Raw genomic sequence first — 17,155 nt, 5'->3', positions numbered from 1 at the left:
TGAGCACCATCTTCTAATTCTGCCTTTTTCCGATTACCTCTTAGTGATGTGGCAGCCGTCAATTCAGCCAGCCCTTTAAACCCACTTGATGGACGATGACGTGGACAGTGGAGAGAGTCATCACAAACATCTGCAGACCACCTGTGTGATGCTTTGCTCACCATCCAGAAAGACTAACCAAAGGTCTCAGTTGCAGCATCCCATCCAAGTCTCTGACCTTGTGAGAGATTTAGCCACATCGCCAGACTTTCTGTTCAGAAAGAAATCTACCTCTTTGTTCTGTTGAAGAGGTTTTTCCAGGAACCGGTCACTCAGGTTGGTCCTGCTGTCGCCATTGGAGATACTTGTACATAGTTTTATTTTATGCCTTTTGTCTTGTAATCTTGATCTGTTTGAATGTTTTCTTCCCCCATTGTGTTTAAAATGCTGTTTGTATTTTTCATAATAAATTCTGTTTATAACTTTAAATGAAGTTGATGTATTGTTAGATCAAATGTAAATAACATTAGTGACAAAACAATTTTGAAATTTATTAGAACACCATAAAACTTTAAGAAACAATCTGAACAAAACTTAATATTTCTTATGTAGCACCTTATTTTGGTGCCATTCTTTCTAAGATGGAAAACAGTCTGTCCATTCTCTGTGCCCTCATGTCCTCCCTGATCAAATCCATCATCTCTGTCCCTCTTTCTTTTCTGACCCCTTCCTGCTGGCTCACTGTCTTCCTTCTCCATCTGGTTGACCACCGCTCCGCTTGGCCCTGGAGTTGTCCTCAGGGATGGAGGCAATTAGGACAGGAGGTGTTGTGGAAGACCTCTGACCCAACACCTCATCCATAAGGACAAACCAGGGCCAAGTAGCAGCAGTGGGCTTTTCACTGACTCCCTCTCCTGACCCTGGATACTTGCAATCCTAAAGTTAGATGGAATAAAAAAAGAGTTGACTAAACAGAGAAACCAATAAGACTTTTAGAAATATTTTTTTATTTGTGTGTGACATGAGAACTTATGAACAAACTCTAAATTCTTTTTTTTGTTGTTTTCAAATTGTCCCACTTTTTTTTGGCCTGCAAGGCGGGGGACCTTCCCCTGTTGGTCCATCTTCTCCAGAATTGTCCTAAACAAGCAAAAGGAAAGAGGGAAAACCAAAAGAAGTATGTTAATCACTGGATGGATATTTATGAAAGTTAGAAAGATAGGAGTTATTGAAACTGGACAGAAACTGCAAAGAATGTTGTTATTGTACCTCCAAGCCACGGTGGCACAGAGTTTTTAGCTCCAGTAAAAAGGTGGTCATTCTGAGCTTAATAAACTGGCCCGTCTGCTCCTTTGTACCTACAAAAACAAAATATGAAAATACCAAAAGAAACATCTTGCTTAATATCAGAGCAAAAATAAAGCCTTTTTTAATTTTACATTTGTCTTAATTTGAAGAAAATATAAAAAAATATTTCTATGCAAATGTCTAAAACAAGCTCTTTCAAACTTTTCACTTCTTTACTGAGATTCACTTACATTTGGAGGTGTATTCCTCGTCGGGTTTACCTGGAATCAGAAATTATAATGCTAACTGAATTATAAATAAACTTTTAAAACATATAGCACATTTCTTCATAAAAAATTAATATTGAAAAGCTTATTTATTCTCAATCACACTCTCCAGCGATACAGTTGGATTACATAAAACTGTCCATTTATTCTGGTTAACCTTAATATCACCTGAAATATTAAATCGATTTTCAGTAACAATTAAAATAATAACATAAACTGTTAGAAATCCCTTGTGTTAAACGTTCACTGTGATAACTGCCAGCGGGAGCTTAGTGCCGATAGTCCGGTCAGATCTCTACCGGGCTAGCTCACCTCACCGCCGGTAGGGCTGGCGAGGCGAGCCGGTTACTACGCTGGGAACGGAAAACTCCGAACATGTCGGAGCACGTTTGAAATTAAGCGATGTCTAGATAAATCAAGCAGATATTTCACGTCTACATAGTTATATTCCCGCACTAAAAACATTGTAGAAGTTAATTTGTGTCACAGAAAGTGTAATTTTCCACAATTTACTCACAGCTTTTGCTGCTATGGTCCGCCATGGCTTCCCCTGCTTGACCAATCCGCTTTGACCCGCAATGAATGATGGGAAATGATGGGCCGCGAAGGATACTCACAACGCATCCTTCAAATCGGGCAAAATAAGGACACATTTGTCGGCAGCATTTGCTCAGAATGATTCATGAATTGAGACAGCCTTCGTCGCCGCGTTGTAATGTAATCGGCCTACAAATACGGCCTTCGAAGGATGCAGCCGCTGAGGCTGACTTCCGGGTCAGCCTCGGCGTTGGTACATTCCCTTTCCGGTTGATTTTCTGAAATGTAAATTTGTTTTCTGTAATGTAAATTTTTTTTCTGTAATGTAAATTTGTTTTATGAAATGTAAATTTGTATTGGTACTTGTAAAAGTGCTTTGCACCCCCCGGCCACCGTATTTCCGGGTCAGCATCGCCGTTGGTGCATTCCCTTTCCGGTTGATTTTGTGCAATGTCAATTTGTTTCAGTATTTGTAAAAGTGTTTCGCATCTTGTTTTCTGAAATGTTAATTTGTCTTTAGGTTTGTAAAAGTGTTTTAGATTTTGTAATGTTGGTTTGCACCCCCCCGGCCACCGTAAATTAAGTGACTGACTGAGCAATGATATTTCAATTCAAATGTTATTCTAACTTATTGAAATGTACTAGTATAATTAATTAATTTAATGTGATGTTATCTATGTGGCATTTAAACAAAAGGGGATAAAATGAACTGCCATGAAGTGGCAGCAGCGGTGAACCGGTAGGAGGAGACTGTCCTCCGGCTTCCGCGTCCCACTGCGCCCCTCACCTCACTTCTCTCGTTGCATAGCACGCCGGTAATTTTGGTCACGTTACCAATCCCTCATCCTTATTTATTCACTTTTTCTTTCTACCAATAAGGAGTTTATCAAAACGACTTTACAAAATTTGGCGGCACCTACACAGCCCCGTCCTACATAACCGGAGGTTGTCGACTGCCTCATCCATGTATTGGAGTCCCGAGCCCCAGAGAACCGGCTCCGGCTCCAGCCATGTCGGCCGAGAACACAGCAGCTGGCGGCGGTGACAGAGCGGGAAGCGAACCGGCAGGTAAGTAAAGAGGCAATGCTGTTACCGCTGTTAAATGCTCACATATGCGGGCAGCACGGGCTGCCTTGCATCGAAGTTTAGGTTAAGAAGGTGAGGTTCAGGGGTGTTTGTCGCCCCGCTCTACTGAGGAGTTTGCGCTATTCCGAAACTAGGTCAGTAGATCAGTAGAGCAAGCTCGCCCTCTAACGCTTCACCATTTATGTAACAGCTGCACGAACTTGTTTGTCACACCACCAGCGGTTCGCAACCCAAACACGTCAAAAATGAATAAGCTTTTTACTGTTAAAATGTAGTTATTCGCTCGTATTAATGTTTACCCGTACATGTAAACCACAGCCCAAGCTAGCTTAGCAGCAGCGAGGCCTATGTTTATCGCTCTCTCTCGATTATGGATGTGTTTATTTAAGGTGGTGTTCCTGAGAACCTTGTTATATTTGATATATTTAACACTATGTTTAGAAACAGCAGCGGTTCCAGTTATTACACGGCGGCGTTAAGCTTTCTTGCCATCGGTTCTATGAAAATGAGGAGCTGAGCCGGTTGTTGGTGCTAAGCTTTTGTTGCCAGTGAGCTTCTCTGAATGGAACAGCCAGTCCTCCTTAAATGTCATATAAGTCAGTTGTGGTGTCGGAACTGGATGTACTGGACTGTTTAAACTGTGATGTGGATCGGTTCAGAATAAGAATGGAAACGTTGGTCAATTATTTTGATGCGGCTGCACAAGTGAGAAGACAGAGATGACTGCAAACAGACGTATTTAAAAATATATTTGAGAAATTAAAAACACACGTTCAATTTTCATTCTTCTTTTATCCGAGTCCAAACAAACGGTCGTGGGCCAGTTACAGGTGTTGTGCGAAATTCTGTTCCCCTGAAATATTCTGTTCCCTCTGTGTCGGGAGCGCGCACAGAGAGGCGGATCCGACCGTCTTCACAGCTTTTCTGATCGATTTGTCGTTAAAACGACGAAACGTATTCATGTCAATGTTGTTACTTCATTTTGAATCAACAGCTCCTAGAAAAAATAAATAAATACAAAATAAACCTGGTCTTGTGAGGTTGTTTTTGCACAGTTTCGTGTTGTTTCGCCGAAAGAATCCATGTCTTTTCCAACTTGTGTCATGTTCACTTTAACCTGACGGACATCAATCAGCCACCAAACACGTCGTGTTTATTTCTACTTTTTTATTACTGATATAAAACAATGGATGCTCACTCTGTTGGCTTCCTGAATAGATGAGAGTGTAGCTTATTTTTCTGGTAAATCGCGTTCTAATGTAAAATATGACAAAATACTGGATTTATAAAAGACATTTACTGCTTTGATAATGTCTGATGTTGTTTTGTTTAAAATAATCCGCTCTACTATTATTTAAGTACTTTACATATTCCTATATTAAACATACTGTCCCTGTCATGTATGAGAACATATTTTCTCTCTTTTAAAAAGAGGGTGAAATATTTATAGGAACATCATAGGAGAACACAGTATTCCAGCCTGACGCTCACACCTCGTAATGTTTTGTTGCCCCATGGGACAGGGATTAACCAATCACCATATATTTTGGGTGGGTCATTCCTCACATCATACACAACTATTCTTGTGAATGTGGACACATTTACTCTTTATTTGCCAGAATTACAGGGGGGAGCAGAATATTTCAGACAGCTGAAATAATCAGTTCCCCCTCTATAACATGGGAACAAATTCTTTTTTCAACAAGTCCTTCACTGGGTTTATTCCTCTCATCATGGACAACAAGTCCTGTGAATTTGGAAGGACAGTGACGGACCATATAATGTAAAGGAAACGTTGTTGGGTCTTATGGTGTTTAAAAAAAACCATGAGCAGATTTTTGAGATCTGTTGTTTGCTTCTAGTGATGCACCAATAAATCGGCCAATTTTTGTTCTGTTCAAAGGTTAGAAGCAGGTATTATCTGCAGGAGATAACTCATTTGGTGTCTTCGTTTAATATGAATCCAGATCGGTTGGTTCTGGAGGCTGAAGCTGATAACTAGTAGGATAGGAAGCCAAGACCAAAGCTGACTCCTCAAAAACATCAGTCTTTCAAGCTATTTTATGACCTTGCTGCATTTGCATTGTTAAGTTATTTACACAGACGTCAGTGATTATGTATGGTATTATTATGTATGTGGTGTGCTGGGTTCTCTACTGCATGTTAAGATAGTAACTGCTTACTACATCTTACCAGAACCTTCATGTTTTATATGTCTACTTGGTAAAATGCACCTGAATTAAATGGATGGGTTATTTACAGGGCTGTGCTGGAGCAGAGACATCTACAGCGAGCAGAACAAGGACACGTGAGGATTGGAGTTTCCACCTTAACTGCGTCAAAACTGAAAACTCGCACTTTCTTCAGTCTGTAAACACATCACCAGGCATGCATGTGAATTGATGTACTGTTTTTAGTTGAGTAAGAATCAAATAAAGGTGAGGGGACACGTGCTTAGATGCGTAAACAGGCATAAATTCATTATCCCTTTATTTCCTGGTTCTACTGTCGGAAGCAGCGTGTTTAGTTTTTTTTACATTTAAACCAGTTAGTATTTCTTGGAAGGAAAATCAGCACTGGCTGTAGAAGCCTGAAAGAAAAACGGAAATACAGGTCCTTCTCAAAATATTATCATATTGTGATAAAGTTCATTATTTTCCATAACGTCATGATGAAAATTTAATATTCATATATTTTAGATTCATTGCACACTAACTGAAATATTTCAGGTCTTTTATTGTCTTAATACAGATGATTTTGGCATACAGCTCATGAAAACCCAAAATACCTATCTCACAAAATTAGCATATCATTAAAAGGGTCTCTAAACGAGCTATGAACCTAATCATCTGAATCAACGAGTTAACTCTAAACACCTGCAAAAGATTCCTGAGGCCTTTAAAACTCCCAGCCTGGTTCATCACTCAAAACCCCAATCATGGGTAAGACTGCCGACCTGACTGCTGTCCAGAAGGCCACTATTGACACCCTCAAGCAAGAGGGTAAGACACAGAAAGAAATTTCTGAACGAATAGGCTGTTCCCAGAGTGCTGTATCAAGGCACCTCAGTGGAAAGTCTGTGGGAAGGAAAAAGTGTGGCAGAAAACGCTGCACAACGAGAAGAGGTGACCGGACCCTGAGGAAGATTGTGGAGAAGGGCCGATTCCAGACCTTGGGGTACCTGCGGAAGCAGTGGACTGAGTCTGGAGTAGAAACATCCAGAGCCACCGTGCACAGGCGTGTGCAGGAAATGGGCTACAGGTGCCGCATTCCCCAGGTCAAGCCACTTTTGAACCAGAAACAGCGGCAGAAGCGCCTGACCTGGGCTACAGAGAAGCAGCACTGGACTGTTGCTCAGTGGTCCATAGTACTTTTTTCAGATGAAAGCAAATTCTGCATGTCATTCGGAAATCAAGGTGCCAGAGTCTGGAGGAAGACTGGGGAGAAGGAAATGCCAAAATGCCAGAAGTCCAGTGTCAAGTACCCACAGTCAGTGATGGTCTGGGGTGCCGTGTCAGCTGCTGGTGTTGGTCCACTGTGTTTTATCAAGGGCAGGGTCAATGCAGCTAGCTATCAGGAGATTTTGGAGCACTTCATGCTTCCATCTGCTGAAAAGCTTTATGGAGATGAAGATTTCATTTTTCAGCACGACCTGGCACCTGCTCACTGTGCCAAAACCACTGGTAAATGGTTTACTGACCATGGTATCACTGTGCTGAATTGGCCTGCCAACTCTCCTGACCTGAACCCCATAGAGAATCTGTGGGATATTGTGAAGAGAACGTTGAGAGACTCAAGACCCAACACTCTGGATGAGCTAAAGGCCGCTATCGAAGCATCCTGGGCCTCCATAAGACCTCAGCAGTGCCACAGGCTGATTGCCTCCATGCCACGCCGCATTGAAGCAGTCATTTCTGCAAAAGGATTCCCGACCAAGTATTGAGTGCATAACTGTACATGATTATTTGAAGGTTGACGTTTTTTGTATTAAAAACACTTTTCTTTTATTGGTCAGATGAAATATGCTAATTTTGTGAGATAGGAATTTCGGGTTTTCATGAGCTGTATGCCAAAATCATCCGTATTAAGACAATAAAAGACCTGAAATATTTCAGTTAGTGTGCAATGAATCTAAAATATATGAATGTTAAATTTTCATCATAACATTATGGAAAATAATGAACTTTATCACAATATGCTAATTGTTTGAGAAGGACCTGTATGTATCGACTAGCAAAAGCCTGGTCGGTGCCTCTCTAAAATAGAACCATTTAACTGTGAAGCAATAAAACCATAAACATTACAAATACCCAAAACAAGCCATTGACACTTCTTTAAAACATCATGTAAATAAAAACATTATTGGCTGGTCTTAAAGAAATCAAAGCAGTCACGATATCCAAAGGATCACATAGTGGGCTCAGGGTCAATTTTCTACAATAACTCTAAGGGCGCTTTCACACAAGCGTTGGGTCCATTTTAAACGGACCAGAGTTTGTTTCCTTGGATAGACCTTTTGATTAAGGTGGGTGTGGAAGCTTGTTTGAACTCTGCTGCGGATCAAACAAGGGAACCGTTGTGCTGGCGGTTTGGTCTGTTTTGAAATGTTCCGTGTGAAAGTGGTACCAAAAATCAAACAAAGGTGTGAAGTGTTTCTGGAGTCCAGGTGGCTCAATCCAACTGAGTCACCTGGATTATCCTGGTGTAAAAGCACCCTAAATGACCTACTGCTGGTATAAAACATCCCCCTGATGGGTGCAAATTGACTTATGCTAGGTATGAAATGTCCTGCAGTAGACGTCAGGTGAACAGCTGCACCCCTTCAGGAGGGCTGTACAATATATCACAAATATGTCAACATTGAAATAATAATAATATGTTATGCATATTAATACAGTTTGGAAGGCAGTAATCATTGGCTAATATATTCCAAGTTTCCCAAATACATATTTGGTATGCCATTAAGATATTCAGCTTGTTGAATAGAAACTTCCTGCAGAAGAGGCTCATGTTGACACAGATTACAGTTCCCAAGATGCTAAAGGTCACAGAGATTGCTGCCAATATTGTGCAGCCCTACCTTGCAGTCAAACGGCCTGTAGTGGCATAAAGATGACAACAGATGTAATTAGATTGTCTTTTGCTGAACATAGATTGACACCAAAACATTAGCATCAGCTTAAACCAAGAAAGTACACACAGGCCTGCTCTGGAGCGGCTATTCATTTGCATGCCCTGGTATGTTTTGGATTAATCTGAATGAAAAGAACTGAGCAAGCAGGTAGAGGTTTGGACATGTCTGTGTATTCAAAATGAAAGGACGGGTGTGTCCACAACTGTGTTGTACATTTTGCGTTTGCTTTATGGAGCAACCTTGGGGAGTGGTCCTTCAGGTCCGGCACTTCTGGCAATGTAAAGCAGTCCATTTGAGGCGAGCAGAATAAAATATTGCAGATTTGGGGGGTTGAGAAAAGGGAAAATGTGTGAAATAGATAAAATTATGGCTCTCTGTTTAGACAACATTTTATATAACTCTAGATTCTAGAATCTGTGCCAATTCTGCTCAACAGAATGAATGCTGTTTTAGTTCTGAATTTAAGGCATTTCTTTTGTGCAGTTATCTGAATTCACTTCTGAGCTTTGTGACATATTTGCATAGATACGTTGAACCTCGTTTAAGCAAGAAGAATGTGGTCTAGTCCTGCAGAATCTAACTCATGCTATATTTACAGTCTTGTTGCACTGGCTGACTCCTGTTTTCTAGTCAGGAACATCTGTGATGTTTGTGTTTTGTTTTTTTGTGTATATTCTTATTCATGAAGTATTATTGTGTAAATATTTCAACTTTAAGGTTCAGGGGTTGCCGTTTCAAATTAGGTGAAGAAATTAGACTTTCATCGAGCAGCATCTTCTCATGATACCATTACTGGAAATGTGCACAGGGCGTGGGGTCGTGCAGGTGCAAGTCAAATATTCAGTGAATGAGCTAGTAAGTAAAAACGTGAGCCTGTGAGAAGGGTTGTAGGATTTAATGGAAGAATGTGTTTACAGCCTGGTGTCCTCTCAGCTGCTCACCTTTGATGCAGACTTGCAATCTGGCAGAACTTAGCAGGGTAAGGAAGATTAGAAGTCGGGTCACCGCTGATCTGATAAAGGCTATTTGGGTCACAGGGTTTGTGGCTCATAGTTAAAAATAGATGTCATGAGTAACGGCCATCGTCATGTTTGTTTTCTGGCATTCTCTTGAGTTTTTTACCCACATATTTTTCAGACGTCTCTCAGCTTATGGCGCACCAGAACAGATGTGGAAATATAAAGACCTGAGCAATTAGACTTCAAGATTCTGAGAGGCTTCAAATATTTCCCTTCTGGTCACTTTTTAGAAAGATTTTTACGTTTAGCGTTTATGTCTTTGGCCAGGAAGGAAACTGGAACACTGATGGAAACCCATTTCGCTGATTGGTTTAAGGAAAGTGTGCACAACCCTAACAGAACTGCCCCAATCAAGGTTCAAAACAGGAACTTTCTGTGCTTTGAGACTGCGTTGTTAACTACTGCACCATACGGCCAGCGGCCATGTCACTCGTGGACAAATATATTAAAACAAAAATACCAAAAAGTGTTTTTTCTCTCTCTATCTATGAAAAACAAAAGGTATCTATTTCATATTAATTATTAATTTCATATAGATATTAAAATTCAGAATTTTACTGTGATTGCGTACTTATATAATGAGGCTTAGTTTGATTAAAATGAATGGAATGTGAGCAGCTCTGGTACCTGCTGAATTCAGAAGCTACTGAGGAGATTGCAGCACACCAGCGACCTTCTCCACAGACGGGTGGGTGTAGACGACCATTTAGGCTTAGGCTGCTGGCATCATCATGCACAATACAGCAAATACTTATTCACCTCATTTACATCTTTTTTTTTAAAGCATTTCACAGTCTAAATATTTAAATAATTCTTTACTATATTGTTTGTAATTTTGTACACTTTTTAACCATGGTTATTTATTATTGTTTCTATTATTTATTTTTTTATCTGTCCTAATATTACCTAACCAGAGGTTCACCTTTAACCTGTCCCGCTGCTAAAACTATTTATGTCCCCCTAGGGGGATAATGAGGTTAATCTTATCTCTATATTAATAATTGTATGATTTTTATAGAAGTTTGTGTTCATTTACCTCAAATGTTTAAGGGGGTGGATCTCTGCATGGTCGAGCTGGTAGCGTTTTATTTATTCACTATTCATTGTTAGGTGTAGTGAGGAGGACTTTTATCAAGCTGAAGAGTTTCTTAAGATGGCGGAAAGACGGAGAGAAAGGAGACATATTCTCCTAACATTTCCTCACGTTAGGAGCTCTCTTAAGGTCTAAGTTGCTTTGTGAATCACTTTTATCTTACTGAGAGAAAGATTCTAAGAAAAATCGTAGAATTTGAGAAATTCTAAGATTTTTCTTAAAATGACGTCACAAAGAGGTACTTTTAGTGTTAGGATTCTTTTGTGGTCTTTTCTTTGTGGTCTTTACCAGAGCCCGTATTGTCCAGCCATCAGCTTGTGACCTGATTTGAGTTAAGCAACAGGGCAATGATCCAAACCACAAAGATAATTGCACGATTGAATGCTTCAAAAAATTATAAAAAAGAATGTTCTGAAGTGTTCTAGTCAAATTTCAAACGTATTCCTCTTGAAAACCTTCCTGTGGGGCAGAGCTAAAGCAATTCTGCAAAGAAGATTGGGCCAAAATTCCTCCATAGCAATGTAAAAGATTCATTATTGTCATCGCAAAAACTTGATGGCAGTTGTTCTTGCCAAACACAACCAGTTATTAGGTGTATGGGCATTTTGAATAGGGCCAGGTTGGTTTGGATAGCCTACTATCTTACGTAATGACAAAAAAGTAAAAACAAAGTAAATGTTCAAGTGAGCAACTACATTCTTCTTCATAACAGTGTAGATTTGTGAAATACTTTCCTCATGTAAAACGCTCTGATGTGCCAACTTCACTGGCGGTTCGTTGTGTTCTTGAGCCGACTGGTGTAGTCATTTCTAGTTGCTAGAACAAAAACAGTGTGGAGCAACTAGTGAGGGAGTCCATACTAGTTGGTACTTACAGCCTGAGACACCTCTGGCACTTTATCTGGTATCTGATTAAGAGGACTAAACTGCTGGGAAGTTTAAGCAGTACTTTTTAAAACCTTCTTGTCCTTTTGATACTGATAACATAATCGTGCCTTGTTTCAAATAAATGGTGGTGGTGGTTTCAGTTTATTTGATGCTTGTGTTTCAGATGACGTGCTGGTTGAGGAAGAACAGAGCAATTCTCTGCCCAGCTTGATGACCCCATCCTTGACATCTGGTATGTCCTTGAACATGGACATGCCAAGGAAGCGCAAGGGAAGCACAGACAACCAGTGAGTATTCCTGATATATTTGTTCTGGTTTAAATACATTGGAAAAAAATCAGTTGAATTAAATTATGTGTTTATTATCCTCTTAGGGATTCAAAATTGGCTTTAGTTAATGATGCAGATATGGAAGATGACCTAAACAGGTGCTTTGTTCATTTTTAAAGGGAAACTAATATTTTTGTACAAAGTTCCCCAGAATAAATTCAATCGATCCATGTGAATTTGGTTGTTTTCTCTCCACAGGTCAGATGATGAGGACCAACATGTCAAAATCAAATGCTTCAGGTAGACAAACTTAAGACATGAAATATAAACCTCTCAAAGAAATGCCTGTTAAAGTCTAATAATCCTGCCTTTCATTCGTCAACGATGTGCTTTTTAATGTTCCTGCAGGGAACCACACAGCCAAATTGAGAAGAGGAGACGAGACAAAATGAACAATCTCATTGACAAGCTTTCAGCCATGGTCCCTACGTGTAACCCCATGTCCCGTAAACTGGACAAACTCACGGTGCTCAGAATGGCAGTGCAGCACCTAAAATCCCTCAAAGGTGCAGATTTCATCTCTACCCTTTTGTTATCAAAGATGGCAATCCCAACTTTACTCGGTTAAGTTTAAAAATGTTTATTGTCTAGGTTTAACAAAGTTCATTTTTATAGGAATTTTTGGCGGAACCGGAAGTGTGTTTTGCTAACCTCTTTTGATTTATGCCAAAATGTTTAACCTGCAAGTTTTTTGGAAATAGATCAGGGCCGCGCGGTGTTAGAAAATCTTACGATGGCGATAATATTGGTAAATGTTGCGATATCATCAGATAGTTTTCTTCTTTCGTCTCCTCATCTGTGGTTCCATCACTCTGTGACCTTAAGCATTTGTGGGCATCTGCTGCCGTGAGACTCTGTCCGTCTGGCTAAATATTACTTTATCAAGATCATAACACTTGGAATATATTAAAATAGAGTCATTTTAAAATAGAGCAATTTTGCCTATAATTTCAGGTTCAGCGAGCTCCTTTTCTGAAGCGAGCTACAAACCATCATTCCTTCCGGATGAAGAGCTTAAACACCTCGTCCTCAAGGTAAACACAAATAGTAAAACACGTTACTTTGGTTTTCTTTATGATCACAATTTTGAAGACATTTTCTATCAATAACAGAGAAATAAAGTAGACTAAATGATGTTTGTATTCTTTTTAAACTAGTTACATTTACAATGTGTTTTAAATTTTAGAAAGGCCTGATGGCTTTGTGCTTTTGTCTTGACCAGATCCTGACTGTCGCTCTTTCCTTGTCTCTGTTGTGCAGGCTGCAGATGGGTTCCTGTTTGTAGTGGGCTGTGATCGTGGGAAAATAGTTTTCGTCTCAGAGTCCATCACAAAGATATTAAATTATAGTCGGGTAACACTTCTACATTTGTCACATAATCTGCTTTTTTTGTGACTTAATGTAAAAACATCAGACACACCAGATGGGTTTTGTAATTATGTCTGTATAGTGGATAGACGGGAATCTACGAGGTGTGAGAGACTTTAAAGGGGCCTGTTCAACATCATTGTCATGCTCGCTGCTGTAAAACGGCCAAGAAAAAGTAAAACATTCATTTACTATGTATGTGCTCAATAGTTATGTTTTTGTACTGCTTTTATAAATGGACAGATCTGTTAGGAGGTTACCTTGTAAAGGTGTTTATACCCATTGAGCCTTTTCACATTTTGTCACATTACAACCACTAACTTCAATGGATTTTATGTGGCAGACCTACACATAGAGGTGCAGAATTATAAAGTGGAAGCAAAATAACACATAAATTTCAATATTTTTAACAACTAAAAATCTGAAAAGTGTTGCCGGCCTACCCTGATTTAACAACCCTTCTCTGCGGTTACAGCTTCAAGTCACTTGGCATACGCCTCAACTAGCTTTGCACATTTAGAGACTGAGGGTGTATTCACACCTGCCCCTTTTGGTCCCCTTTAAATGGACCACAGTTCGTTTTCCCCCTTGGTCCGGGCCTAACAACCAGGCCAAGGCCCACTTTTTGAGGTTGTCTCACTCCGTTTCTCAACAAGCCCTGGTAAGTTTCGCTTCTGGTGTGAATACAAACCAGCCTCAGTCTGGCCCAACTACAGGAAACGTACGTCTCTTTGGACTTAACAAGCCACCGTAGCAGTAAACGTTATACCAAAATCTCCTCTGAAGCGCGCTCTGTTGCTTAGCAACACCATTGCCTGCATATTTTAGCTGTGTGCCGAGCACAGCGTCTCCTTCGGCTTGCAGAACGCATTCTCCGAAGGGGTTCCAAAATTATAAATGGAACATCTCAAAATCTGTGTTGAGCTGCTCTTGACTCTCACAGTGATATTGCAGCTGTAATAACTGCTCAATAAGCAGAACAGAGCTGCTCCACGCAGGACTTCCACAGTTTTTTACCCCATTTCTGTGCTCTGCTTCGCCCTTGACATTTCTGTCCAATAAGAGAAATGATCGTCACCTGTATGGCTTTGTTCACAAGTTATAAATCTGCTTTTGGTCCAGACTGAACAAGTGGACCAAAGGACCTTCCTGGTGGGAATACACCCTAAAATTATCCTATTCCTCTTTTGTAAAACAGCAAAACCTCAGTCAGATTGGATGGAAAGTTTTCATAAACATTACATTTCATGTTATTCTCCTGCTGCTCCTCTGTTCCACTCTCAAGTCGTTTGCTGCCTCTAACATGTTTTCTTCCAGTTTTGCCCTATATTTTAGCTCCATCAATCTTACCATCAACTCTGACCAACCTCCTAGTCCCTGGAGAAGAGAGTCCCCTCAGCATGATGCTGCCTCTACCGTGTTTCACTATTAGTATTTCAGGATGTTCTTTGTTAGTTTTCCACAGCAAATAGTATTTTGTATCTAGATTGTAACGTTTCATTTTTCTTGCCACTGCTCCAACAAGACCAGATTTAGGTGGTTAAAAGATAGTTGTTTTATAACCTCACCCTGTTTTAACTGCTGCGCCTCTTGGTCTTTATGATTCTGTGATTTGAGTTCCTCACAGATCTGCCTAATTTATACTGAATTTGAATTACACCCAGGTTTTTTTTGGAGGTTTTGAAATAAAAATGCAGGCCTTAATTTTCAGACTTACAGAAAAGAAAGAGATAACTTGTATGATCTTCCTTTTAGTTACTTTACAGCTTTGCACTACCTTGTTTTCCCATTAAAAACCCATTAAAATGTACTGAACTTTGTGACTGTAACATGACAAAATGTTAAAAGTTCAATGAGTATGACTGCTTTTGCAGAACACTGTAAAGAACATCAATAGTGTGTCTTAAACACAGCTTTACACACTGGTGTGCTCCTTGGGCAACAGTCCTCAGTAAAAATACCTTGTGAAACTAGCTCTTAGCTCGGTTTAACCTAGATATTTTTCATGGTTGTTTTATCAACACGGGAGCCTTGTTTAAGTCTGTGGTGATCTGTGTGTTTTATTTTAGGCGGAGCTGATTGGACAGAGCCTGTTTGACTACATACACCCCAAGGACATGGCAAAAGTGAAGGAGCAGCTGTCGGCTTCTGAGTTGCACCCTCGGGAACGGCTAATAGATGCTAAAAGTAAAGCATTTTCTTTTTGCTTCTGCATGAGAGTTGGAAATATCTCATTTACCGCAATTTGGTTAACACTCGGGGTGTCTGCAGCTGGTCTGCAGGTTCAGGCTGACCTTCCCATCGGTGCGTCCCGGTTGTGTTCAGGCGCTCGTCGCTCCTTCTTTTGTCGCATGAAGTACAACAAAATGCCCGTGAAAGTGGAAGAAAAGGAAAGCCAGGTTAATGCCTCTAAAAAGAAAGGTGATAGAATAAGCTGCTTTGGAACTTTTACCAATGATAACGGGGTGAATTTTATTTTGTGCATATTGTTGATGATATTGAATGCAAATGGTTTTTGTTTATTCAGTGTCACAGAAATATTGCACAGTCCACTGCACCGGCTACATGCGCAGCTGGCCAACCAGTCAGATGGGAGCAGAGGGGGAAGGGGAAGCGGACAAGCAGGACAGCTCCTACTTCAGCTGCCTGGTGGCGGTGGGGCGCGTCCATTCACTCTCGGCACCGCAAGTTAACGGAGAAGTTCGAGTTAAACCCACCGAGTTTGTTACGCGCTACGCCATGGATGGAAAATTCACCTTTGTTGATCAAAGGTAGATTTGATTTCCATTTACAGGATGGTAAAATGGGCTTAGGGTTGCTTGTCATTAGGACCATAGCTGGTTAAGTTTTAAGAATTGTTAGATGTATGCTCTGCAGGAATGTTAAAACTTTCCTTTTAAATGAGATGCTAGGTGCAGCTTAATTATCAACTTCACCATGAATGTAAACAGCAGAAACAAGTACCTTTTTATAGTTGAATCTCCTTGAATAAAGGAAACTAATGATCTTTCAGCAAGAGCTCTGGTTGGAGTATGAAGTCTTAACATAATACAGATTAAACTTTGAAGGTGGCAAACATATTACTATTGTGGCCTTAAGCAGAACAGGAACAGTATAGTCTGATGTATGTGAATAAATGGGGGGATTGGGATCATTTGACACTCAGTCTTGCCACTGCTGGATTTTATTCCATAATCTGATGTAGCTTTTAAAGATGATGTTTGGGGCTGCAATATAAAAGGTGTGAATACTGGCCAATAGCGAAAAACATATTTTGAGCATTTTCTCTTCATTTTCATTAATCTGGAGTATTTTTGCATAGGTCCATTAACAAGAAATTGAAACTCCTTTTCAATTCCTGATTATAAGACAACAAAGCGGTGTTGTTTTTTGTGTCATTTAACTCAAAATAGGGAGGAACCCTAGGGGGGGGAATTATCTCTTTCTGATTCAAAAAGTTTAAAATATTTCAGTTAATAAGTAAAATATTTCCTGTCCTTTTTGATTTTGTTTTTTAGATGAATCGCGTTCATTTTAAATTTTAACAGTATTTTTTTATTAGTGTTGCACAAAATTAAAATTTTTATATTTTTATCGTAGAACAGAGTAGATTTGTTTAGGAATGTAGAAAACGTTTTGACTGGATAATTTATTTCAACCTTTGCTCCCCAACAGAGCGACAACCATTCTAGGTTATCTTCCCCAGGAATTGCTCGGAACGTCGTGCTACGAGTACTTCCATCAAGATGATTTACTACATTTAGCTGATCGGCATCGAAAAGGTAACTTGTCTCAGTTATGATTCTTTTTTAAACCTGCTATTGTGACTCATATCCTCTTAACTATACATCAAGCTGAAGGTTTCTAGCTGTTGCAAACTGGTAATGTCACATATAGTGTGTGTTGTCTGCTGTATTGTTTAACTTGCTTTTTTTTTTTTTTTCCTTGTTGCCTCTTTACAGTCCTGAGGAGTAGAGAGAAAATAGAGACAAACTGTTATAAATTCAAAACAAAATACGGTTCTTTTGTCACTCTGCAAAGTCAGTGGTTTAGTTTTGTCAATCCCTGGAACAAAGAAGTCGAATACATAGTTTCAACCAACACAGTCATATCGTGAGTATCTGCTGACTCCTTTTCGATTTTTTTTCT

The 17,155-nt window shown here is 39.9% G+C and overlaps 1 protein-coding gene across 3 annotated transcripts in view; it reads left to right on the top strand.

The window, feature by feature from the left end:
- The first annotated feature begins 2,363 nt into the window (after positions 1 to 2,363).
- The window catches only part of arntl2 (aryl hydrocarbon receptor nuclear translocator-like 2), a 29,466-nt gene continuing 14,674 nt past the window's right edge, over positions 2,364 to 17,155 (top strand). For 2 of the 3 annotated variants that reach the window (XM_047386224.1, XM_047386219.1), the window contains exons 1-12: positions 2,364 to 3,158; positions 11,473 to 11,596; positions 11,683 to 11,736; positions 11,837 to 11,878; positions 11,987 to 12,144; positions 12,593 to 12,672; positions 12,899 to 12,991; positions 15,076 to 15,193; positions 15,278 to 15,427; positions 15,534 to 15,777; positions 16,682 to 16,788; positions 16,969 to 17,119. In XM_047386224.1, coding sequence (XP_047242180.1) covers positions 3,101 to 3,158; positions 11,473 to 11,596; positions 11,683 to 11,736; positions 11,837 to 11,878; positions 11,987 to 12,144; positions 12,593 to 12,672; positions 12,899 to 12,991; positions 15,076 to 15,193; positions 15,278 to 15,427; positions 15,534 to 15,777; positions 16,682 to 16,788; positions 16,969 to 17,119 — 1,379 coding nt within the window. In that variant the 5' untranslated portion in view covers positions 2,364 to 3,100. The remainder of the gene's footprint in view (positions 3,159 to 11,472; positions 11,597 to 11,682; positions 11,737 to 11,836; positions 11,879 to 11,986; positions 12,145 to 12,592; positions 12,673 to 12,898; positions 12,992 to 15,075; positions 15,194 to 15,277; positions 15,428 to 15,533; positions 15,778 to 16,681; positions 16,789 to 16,968; positions 17,120 to 17,155) is intronic. The other variant, XM_047386233.1, reaches the window with a different exon arrangement.

The sequence above is a fragment of the Girardinichthys multiradiatus genome, chromosome 2 (assembly GCF_021462225.1).
Source record: "Girardinichthys multiradiatus isolate DD_20200921_A chromosome 2, DD_fGirMul_XY1, whole genome shotgun sequence".
Lineage (NCBI taxonomy): Eukaryota > Metazoa > Chordata > Actinopteri > Cyprinodontiformes > Goodeidae > Girardinichthys > Girardinichthys multiradiatus.
The sequence above is the reverse complement of the archived record's forward strand: the minus strand, read 5'-3'. Positions and strand labels throughout refer to the sequence as shown.